This window comes from Lates calcarifer, unplaced genomic scaffold, assembly GCF_001640805.2.
Source record: "Lates calcarifer isolate ASB-BC8 unplaced genomic scaffold, TLL_Latcal_v3 _unitig_356_quiver_1113, whole genome shotgun sequence".
Taxonomy (NCBI): Eukaryota; Metazoa; Chordata; class Actinopteri; family Centropomidae; genus Lates; species Lates calcarifer.
In genome coordinates, this window is record NW_026116494.1 from 1 (window position 1) to 10,296 (window position 10,296).

Genomic DNA, 10,296 nt, shown 5'->3' on the forward strand with positions numbered 1-10,296 from the left:
GCCTACTTGACAACAGGTTCTAGAACCAGTGACTTTAAGTTTGTGACATCATACAATGACAACACACTGCCTGCAGACCAGACTCTGAGGAAAAGTCCATCAGATTTGCTGATGCATTTGGAGATTGTGTGCTTCTCCTGAGGTAGGAACAGGTGTTTTTGTAGTTCGACATATTTCTTTTCCACTTTAGTGAGTCAAACACTGCTCTTATAGGTATCTGTATTTGCCTTCATTCTCGTCTTTTCACTTCATATTAAAATGTACTACCGCCTTCAATACGAACTCATTAGTTTAGTTTGTTCCTTAACACGTGCACTGAGTGTGATAATACGTCGTGGAGAGTGATAGATGGTAAAGTTTCAGTCGTTTTTTTTAAATCAGTTCTTGTCTTATTATTCAAGAGTTCAGAGAGGAGTTCTTCAATCGTGGTATGCAGACATTTGAAATTTGTGGTCATTCGAGAGGCTGCTGACCTTTGTGTCTTATCTTTTACCCAGACTGGGTATTATTCTTGTCACCGCATCTGTGTTTCTACCTGTGTCTTTTGAGCAGAGCCGCAAATGCTCTTTGTGTCTCTGTCCTTGGTGCTGAACTTTTCTTGTAATTTTCAGGAGCAGCTCACCCATGTTTTCTTTTTTCACCTCTCAAAAGTTACAGGGTACAATTTCAGTTGCACAGTTGTTTGCCTGAGACACTTACGTGCCATTTTACCATTAACATTCAGGCCTTGTATCATAGTTATACATTTCTGTGATGGAGAAATCTATGGAAAATGATAACAGTGGATTTGGTGAGCACCAATTATTGTGAGCGAGTAATATTATGTGCTTGTAATTGCATTTTATTAACACCCTACTTCCCATTTAGTGCTGGTAGCTTTTATTTATTCATCTAGTTTTGCACAGGAATGATACTATTCCCCCTTTGTCTTGATTGTATATAAAGTCCAAACAGGTTTTCTCTCTACCATTGATGCATGTGTATTCTGTCATTATACCATTTTCGTGTTGTTTGTATGCAACTTGTATCTTTGGTTATAGTTTATATAAGTCGAGTGGTCCTTGGATAAAGCTCGAAGCATATTTCTTTTTGCATGTTTCACGAGAAAAAGTATTGCAATCTATTTCATTGAGAGACAGAGGCTGAGACAATGACAAAGCGATATGAGTTCCTAAGCGATCATTACATATTTTGCATGTAATACTAGAGCCCACGAACTGTGGTCAAACATTTCTTAACATTTAGGGAATGTTGTTTTACTGGTTTCACTAAGAAATCGTTTAGGGGCATTGCTTAACGAGATGACAAGCTCTTGTTTACAGACTACCGAAAGAACAAGCCTTTTGCTTTCCTTTAAAAAGAGATACAACTTGTAGACTTTATAATACCCCATGAGAATGCGCTTTTATTCAAACGTTAAAAACAACCGATCTGATAATGTATATATTAAAAAATTGCATCACCTCTGTAAAACTGCTATATCTCGCTTATACTCACGGTGTCACTATAGACCAGCTAAGCAGTCGGATGTTCAGCATGCTTTGCACCACCACCCATTATTGGTATGGACCACCCCTGTGGTCACGACAGCCCTCAACAAAGGCGACAGATGCTGAGCGGCCCATATACTGACCGAATATCGTATTTTGATGCTTAAAACGACCGCGACATACATTTACGTAGTGCTTTTTCAGGATGATTCATAAACGGAGCATTCTTCAAAGCTGTGGCTTTGTCGTTTTCTTTGTTGCGGTGCACTACGCACACGGAGACCTGAGCTATTCTGTTCAGGAGGAGCTGAAGCACGGATCTGTTATTGGAAATATCGCCAAAGATCTCGGTTTGGAAGTGGGCAGACTGTCTGCTCGCAAAGCTCGTGTTGACATGGAAGGAGACGACAAACAGTACTGCGGAATTAACCTTCGGAGCGGGGATTTATTAGTTGCGGAAAGAATAGACAGAGAGGAGCATTGTGGAGAAAAGCCTTCGTGTGTTCTCAAATTCGACCTGCTATTAGAGAATCCATTGGAGTTACATCGGTTGTCTCTGCAGGTGCAGGACGTGAACGACAATGCGCCGGTCTTCCCAAAGGATATAGTGAAGCTTGAGATTAGAGAGTCAGCTGACAAAGGAACCAGATATCGCATTAATGCAGCCCATGATGCAGACATAGGCAAGAATTCTGTTGAAAGCTACATTTTGCAGCAAAACCCCCACTTTGTATTCAGCATTCAGACGACAAGTGCTGGCAGTAAATACGGCGAGTTGGTTTTAGATAAAGCGTTAGACCGAGAGGAGCAGCAGGAAATGAAATTATTGCTCACCGCTGTGGATGGTGGCTCCCCTCAGAGATCCGGGACTGTAGTCATACACGTCATTGTACTTGATGCTAATGATAACGCCCCAGTGTTTACTGAGGCTGTGTATACAACCGCATTACCGGAAAACTCACCTTTGAAAACCAAAGTTATCACTGTAAGTGCATCAGACGTAGACGAGGGTATCAATGGAGAAGTTACATATGAATTTAGCCGACTATCTGACAAATCACGAAAGCTTTTTTCACTAGATGAGAAAACAGGAGAAATCAGTGTGACAGGTGACATAGATTACGAAGAGGGGTCCAAATATGAAGTGTTTGTTGAGGCCAAAGATGGTTATGGGCTCTCCTCAGAAGCAAAAGTGATTATTGATGTCACTGATGTTAATGACAATGCTCCAGTGATATATCTGAAGTCACTGACTAACCCCATACCAGAGAACGTGTCACCTGGTACAGAGGTGGGCATCATTAATGTGCAGGACAGAGACTCTGAGAATAACAGACAGGTCCGCTGCTCCATTCAGCAAAATGTTCCTTTTAAATTAGTTCCTTCTATTAAAAACTATTATTCTCTGGTGACCACAGGACAACTGGACCGCGAACTAGTGTCTGATTACAACATTACAATCACAGCCACTGACGAGGGCTCTCCACCTCTGTCCTCGTCTAAAACTGTTCAGTTATCTGTAGCTGACATCAACGACAATCCACCTGTGTTTGAGGAACAGTCCTACAGCGCATATGTGACAGAGAATAACAAACCTGGCTCCACTTTATGTTCCATTAGTGCTCGAGACCCCGACTGGAGACAAAACGGTACAGTGATTTATTCTCTGTTACCTGGTGAGGTGAACGGTGCCCCGGTGTCCTCCTGTCTATCTGTTAACGGAGACACGGGGGTGATCCACGCTGTGAGGTCATTTGATTATGAACAGTTCAGAAGCTTTAAAGTCCACGTGATGGCCAGAGACAACGGTTCTCCTCCTCTGAGCAGCAACGTGACCGTCAGTGTCTTCATATCGGATGTGAACGACAACTCTCCTCAGATACTGTACCCCGGCCAGGAGGGCAACTCCTTCATGACTGAGCTGGTCCCCAAAGCTGCACACGGAGGCTCTCTGGTGTCCAAAGTGATAGCGGTGGACGCGGACTCCGGACAGAACGCCTGGCTGTCCTATCATATAGTCAAATCGACTGATCCGGGACTTTTCACTATTGGTCTCCACAGCGGAGAGATCAGGACACAGCGGGACATTTCTGAATCTGACAGCATGAAACAGAACCTTATTGTGTCAGTGAAAGATAACGGACAGCCCTCTCTCTCTGCCACCTGTTCCATGTATTTACTTATTTCTGATAACTTGGCTGAGGTGCCAGAACTGAAGGATATTTCTTATGATGAGAAGAATTCCAAACTGACCTCTTATCTGATCATCGCGCTGGTTTCTGTCTCAACATTTTTTCTGACTTTCATTATCATCATCCTGGGTGTGAGGTTTTGTCGCAGGAGAAAGCCCAGACTGTTGTTTGACGGAGCAGTCGCCATCCCCAGCGCTTATCTCCCTCCTAATTACGCAGATGTTGACGGCACAGGAACTTTACGCAGCACTTACAATTATGACGCCTACTTGACAACAGGTTCTAGAACCAGTGACTTTAAGTTTGTGACATCATACAATGACAACACACTGCCTGCAGACCAGACTCTGAGGAAAAGTCCTTCAGACTTTGCTGATGCATTTGGAACTTGTGATGGTTCTCCTGAGGTAGGGACACATTACAATTTATTCAACTCTTGTTCAGTGTTCTGAGAAAGACATTCTGGTGTTTTGCTTCGAGTCACTGAGGTTGTATCGTTCTTTATTGATGTGATGATTTTAGAGGAGGTTTTTAAATAAATGTTTAATGGGCTTGAATGTCGTTTACAATTCATAATTGTGCCGAAGGATTTTGTTGTGATATCTTTTCTGGTCCAATCTCATGTTAAAAGTAACAAGGTATCAAACATAAAAGTCTGCTTTTTGGTGTAATCATGGTTAGCATACTGTATTCAATCTAGTAGTTAAACCATTTTTGTCTTGCTTTTTAATTTTAACCAAGGCTTCTTGTTAGTGTTTGGTAGCATGTATGGACACTCCTCTGTTGCTCTAGTGAGAGAACACGTTTTGAACTAGGATCTTAGTTTATGTTCTTGACTCTAAATAAATCCTAAATCCTGTTGCATTTTTGCATTTTTATAGATATGTTGCTCCCATGTTTCATGCTGTTTTCGTTTTTCCCCTTTGCTGATATTTTTTAACTCATTAAGTTTCCAGTAGTACTGTTTTTTCTAAAGCAAGAGTTTCTTGCTTTGTTGTTTTCATATGAATTTGCGCTTGATCTAATCTGGTGTCATTGTAAGAGCCTCTTCTGGATGCATGTTCATTGCAACTGTACTAGATACAATTTTAGAGCAGTATTAACAAATTGAAAGTGGAGCCTGTTACTTGTGTTTTGCTAGAGGAGTTTGCCTTTCTTATGTTGGCTCACTATATTTAAAAGCATGGGCATGCATTATTTAAAAACGTGTCCCTTAGATTAAGATGCCGTCCTTAAGTTTGTTTCAGTAGAAATTCATATTTATGTATTTGGCTATTTGTCAGGTACAATACAGTATTTTCCATTTGTAAATCTAACTATTACAAACAAATTTACAGTACAGTGTAATGCAAATTTCTGAATATCAAATGCAAGACGTTGCTGTCCAATTTTGACAAGGCAACTTGAAATTGTTGCTTGGAAACAAGGGTTCTTCATGAGACACCGGTGTAGCAATTCCATGTTTGTTTTGGTTTTTCCGTTAAGTGGGCCATTTACTAAAGCAATGTTGTTGTTTTTGTTGTTTTCATAAATAATTGTTACTGAGGGGGGTCCGTCTTTTAAATAAGCACACAGAAAAACACACATCGTGTTGTTATACCTTAAAAATACTCATGGTGTCAGTGTGTACCAGTGAACAAGAAGTCACGGTCATTCTCCACCCTTCAGTTTCAACGAATTCAAAGCCTGTTTCTGTTTTTGTGTCGCAGTTCACAAAAAACTGGTTCGTCTCTGAGTGCAATGTAATGTTTTTGTTCATTGTAAGAATTCGCGGTTGCAATTTAGATATATTTTCAGCTATTTAGTAATAGTTTTAATGTGAGTGGGCTCTTTCTCGCAGTAACAATGGGATACAGCAGATTTGCGCTGCACTGCGGCCTGGCTTTCATTTTTCTTGCCATCCACCCCGTCTATGGAGACGTGAGCTACTCTATTCCGGAAGAGATGAAACGTGGATCTGTAATCGGAAATATTGCAAAGGATCTTGGACTTGATTTGGGCAGACTGTCCGCCCGCAAAGCCCGTATCGATACCGAGGATAACAGTGTTAAGTACTGCGGTGTGAATCTCAACACCGGAGACTTGATTGTACAAGAAAGGATTGACAGAGAAGGGCTTTGTGCGAAAAAAGCATCGTGCGTTCTAAAACAGGAACTCGTTCTGGAAAATCCATTAGAGCTGCACCGTATTAGTATCCGTGTTCAGGATATTAATGATAATTCACCACAGTTTAAGGAGGATTCACTGAAATTTGAAATTCGTGAAATGGCAGCAAAGGGTGCGCGTTTTCTCCTGGATGAGGCGCACGATGGAGACATCGGAGAAAATGCTGTCCAGGGCTACTCACTTCAGCAGAATGATCACTTCAAACTTAATGTTAAGTCAAAAGGTACGGGCAGAAAATATGGTGAATTGGTTTTAGACAAAGAATTAGACAGAGAGGAAAATAAAGAGATTATGTTATTACTTACCGCATTTGACGGTGGCTCTCCTCAGAGGTCAGGTACTGTAGTCATACACGTCACTGTGCTGGATGCTAATGATAATGCACCAGAGTTTAGCCAGGCCATTTACAAAGCCAGTCTGCCTGAAAACTCTCTTCTGGATACATTGGTGATCACAGTGAGTGCAGCTGATGCAGACGATGGAGTGAACGGTGAAGTTACTTATGGATTTGACGATGTTTCAGATGAAAACCAAGTTTTCTCTCTAAACCCTAAAACCGGAGACGTTAAAGTGGCTGGGGCTATTGATTATGAAAAAGAATCTTCATATGAAATGCAGATCAGCGCTAAAGATGGCCTGGGATTGGCGTCATATGCAACTTTAATAATTGAAATTACTGACATAAATGATAACGCTCCTGTTATTTACCTGAAATCACTGACTAACGCTATACCTGAGAACGTGTCACCTGGTACAGAGGTGGGCATTATTAACGTGCAGGACAGAGACTCTGAGAATAACAGACAGGTCCGCTGCTCCATTCAGCAAAATGTCCCTTTTAAGTTAGTTCCCTCAATTAAAAACTATTATTCTCTGGTGACCACAGGACAACTGGACCGCGAACTAGTGTCTGATTACAACATTACAATCACAGCCACTGACGAGGGCTCTCCACCTCTGTCCTCCTCCAAAACTGTTCAGTTATCTGTAGCTGACATCAACGACAACCCACCTGTGTTTGAGGAACAGTCCTACAGCGCATATGTGACAGAAAATAACAAACCTGGCTCCACTCTATGTTCCGTTAGTGCTCGAGATCCTGACTGGAGACAAAACGGTACAGTGATTTATTCTCTGTTACCTGGTGAAGTGAACGGTGCTCCGGTGTCCTCCTATCTGTCTGTTAACGGAGACACGGGGGTGATCCACGCTGTGAGGTCGTTTGATTATGAACAGTTCAGGAGCTTTAAAGTCCACGTGATGGCCAGAGACAACGGTTCTCCTCCTCTGAGCAGCAACGTGACCGTCAGTGTCTTTATATCGGATGTGAACGACAATTCTCCTCAGATACTGTACCCCGGCCAGGAGGGCAACTCGTTCATGACCGAGCTGGTCCCCAAAGCTGCACACGGAGGCTCTCTGGTATCCAAAGTGATAGCGGTGGACGCGGACTCCGGACAGAACGCCTGGCTGTCCTATCATATAGTCAAATCGACTGATCCGGGACTTTTCACTATTGGTCTCCACAGCGGAGAGATCAGGACACAGCGGGACATTTCTGAATCTGACAGCATGAAACAGAACCTTATTGTGTCAGTGAAAGATAACGGACAGCCCTCTCTCTCTGCCACCTGTTCCATGCATTTACTTATTTCTGATAACTTGGCTGAGGTGCCAGAGCTGAAGGATATTTCTTATGATGAGAAGAATTCAAAACTGACCTCTTATCTGATCATCGCGCTGGTTTCTGTGTCTACATTTTTTCTGACTTTCATTATCATCATTCTGGGTGTGAGGTTTTGTCGCAGGAGAAAGCCCAGACTGTTGTTTGACGGAGCAGTCGCCATCCCCAGCGCTTATCTCCCTCCTAATTACGCAGATGTTGACGGCACAGGAACTTTACGCAGCACTTACAATTATGACGCCTACCTGACAACAGGTTCTAGAACCAGTGACTTTAAGTTTGTGACATCATACAATGACAACACACTGCCTGCAGACCAGACTCTGAGGAAAAGTCCATCAGACTTTGCTGAGGCCTTTGGAGATTGTGATGGTTCTCCTGAGGTAGGGACAGGTGTCACGTATAGTTTGACCTATTTTTATCTGCATTTGAATGGTTCAGCCAATACCCTTAGAGAAATGTGTCTTTGCCCTTTTCTTGTTTATGCTTGTGGAGACCACGGTTTTAATAGTAACACACGTTTGCGATGAATTTTCCTTGGATAGTTTCACTCCGTTTTAAAATGACTACAGCCTTCCATGCAGAGTCTTTACTGTCGTTTGTTTCTGAATGTATTAACTGATCATGATAGTACAACATGGATCATGAAAATAAGTAATTACTGCTTTAATTACTAGCTTTGGTGATCTCATGTTTTCAGAAAACAGTTCTTCACCCTCAGTGTGCAGGTGTTTCACATTCTCAGTCTTTTAAGAGACTGTTGGTTTATTTTTGTACTTTATCCCCAAAATCTGTTCTGTTTTTTCACACAGCGTCGGTGTATCTGTCTGTGTATATGGAGTAGAGCTGCAGGCTGTTCCTTGTGTCTCTGTCCTTGGTGCTGAACCTTGCTTTTTTCCTTGCAGTATATTTTCATAAGCAACTTACTCCTCTCCTGTATTATTTCCGCATGATCCAAAAGTTTAAAATACAGTTTCACTTACTGAAACTGATTTTCCTTCCTCACAAGACTGTGAGAAAAGGTCCAGCTGACTTTGCTGATGCTTTTAGAGATTCTGAAGTGTCCAGTTTTAACTAATTCATAAAGTGATGATGCAAAAAGGAATCAATATGTTAAGTCTGTCTTTTTCAATGAGTAGATTATATAATTGCAGTAAGAAATTGCAGTCCATTAGATTTTTATTGTGTAAGCATGTACCTCTATCCTTCCTAATGTAAGTGTTTAAGGAAATTCCAAGTAATGCCTAAGTTATATGTGAGAGTTTGCCAATCAGAACATCATACAAACTAGACAATCATAGGATGATACAACCTGCAACAGATACAAGTTGTTGTGAGTATCTTTCATTTTCTCCCCCCAAAATTGCCAAACTCTTACATAGTCAGAGACTTGCATTTCTGAGGGATATGTGACATACAGTGTTCTTCTATGTTTAATTTCAACAGTATGACATCCACTTGAAATGTTCAAAATTCCTTCATGTCTCCAAATTTGGGAAACTGAAGATATGAAGTAGAAGGTTCTCTATGCAACTCTAGTGAATGCTAAGAGTTTAAGGGAGGTCAGTGAGTATCAGTATCAGTGTCAGTGTTACATGGGCATGTAGAGTGTGGCAGGTTTTAGGTGCTGTACAAGTTTTCTTTTCCTAAGAGGTCAGGGAATCTTTGGTGCAGGTTATTATAGGCTCCTGTCAACAAATGATTTTATATCCCAACTGGATCCTGGGGGGGAGGGCTGTGTTTTTTTTCCAATATGCTTGAGTCTTAGCATCATGTATTTATTGAATTCAGTGCACGTTATCATCGCTGTCCTTACAGTCTACTAATGTCTGTGAAGATAGGAGTGTGTTGCTCTGAGGGGTTGTATATACTGGGGTCATGTACTCTGTGTGGACAAAGGACAAACGACTTATGTTGAATTTTTGTGTGTGTGGTTAATCTAGCCATGCAGAGAGGAGCACTGGTGGAACCTGGGTTATTGTATAAGAGGGCTGGTCCCTGTGCACCTTAGGACTCAGTATGTTTTGATGTGTTTCAGAGGATTAGCTGTGTATATTGATGTGTTTGTAGCTTGAGGTTTGCTAAACTGGTTATCTTCCTATGACAAGGATTTTAAATGTTTTGCTCTGACAGAGTTCAATGTGTGTGTGGCTTGGTTTGGTAGGTGAAAGATGGAGGAGCTGGTTTCCTGTTTTTTAAATAGTGTTATGCACAGTGCCATATCTAGTTGGTAGAGCTCTAATAAAAGAAGTTATACGTCAAGTATCTCTTTCTCTCTCACTCAGCAGTAAGCTCTTATTTCATGGAGTAGTGCTGTCCATGACATTTGTTTGATTAGCCATGACTTGTTTCTAGGTTTATCTTTCTCATTGTTGATGAATTATAACAACATATTGCATGTATGTGGTCTTCCAGAGTGTAGGTTTATCAGAGGTTTAATCTGTCACAGACATAGTTTACAGTGGCTGCATAATAATATGTCCTGAAGAGACTTGACTTTTTAATTTCAGTCAGAGATGTGTGCTACATTGCTCTGCGAAAGAGTTTTAATGTTTCAAATTGATGAGTGCAACTCATCTATAATTATAACAAGGAGCATTTTCATACACCCACAGTTTGTATTGTGTCATGACTGCATAAAACAGCTAACCAGTTAATATCATTTCGCTATAATTTTAGAGTTCCACTTAAACTTTCTTATTTTTATTATATGTTTAGTCTGTTATTTCTTCGTTCCCACTCAGGGTGTCGCTATTCGCTAGTC

General features: G+C 41.3%; 2 protein-coding genes across 2 annotated transcripts; both read left to right on the plus strand.

Annotated features, from left to right (window-relative positions):
- The first annotated feature begins 1,674 nt into the window (after positions 1-1,674).
- LOC108894478 (protocadherin beta-15-like) lies at positions 1,675-4,201 on the plus strand. Its single transcript, XM_018693144.2, has one exon. The coding sequence runs from the start codon at positions 1,696-1,698 to the stop codon at positions 4,132-4,134; it is 2,439 nt and encodes an 812-aa protein (XP_018548660.1). The 5' UTR covers positions 1,675-1,695; the 3' UTR covers positions 4,135-4,201.
- Positions 4,202-5,401: 1,200 nt separating this feature from the next.
- On the plus strand, positions 5,402-8,068 carry LOC108894476 (protocadherin beta-16-like). Its single transcript, XM_018693142.2, has one exon. It carries the CDS (start codon positions 5,528-5,530, stop codon positions 8,060-8,062), a length of 2,535 nt encoding a protein of 844 aa, XP_018548658.1. The 5' UTR covers positions 5,402-5,527; the 3' UTR covers positions 8,063-8,068.
- The last annotated feature ends 2,228 nt before the right edge of the window (positions 8,069-10,296 follow it).

What these genes read in the sequence shown, in the direction of transcription:
- LOC108894478 (XM_018693144.2), top strand. Translation starts at nt 1,696, where the DNA reads ATGATTCATAAACGGAGCATTCTTCAAAGCTGTGGCTTTGTCGTTTTC.
- LOC108894476 (XM_018693142.2), top strand. Translation starts at nt 5,528, where the DNA reads ATGGGATACAGCAGATTTGCGCTGCACTGCGGCCTGGCTTTCATTTTT.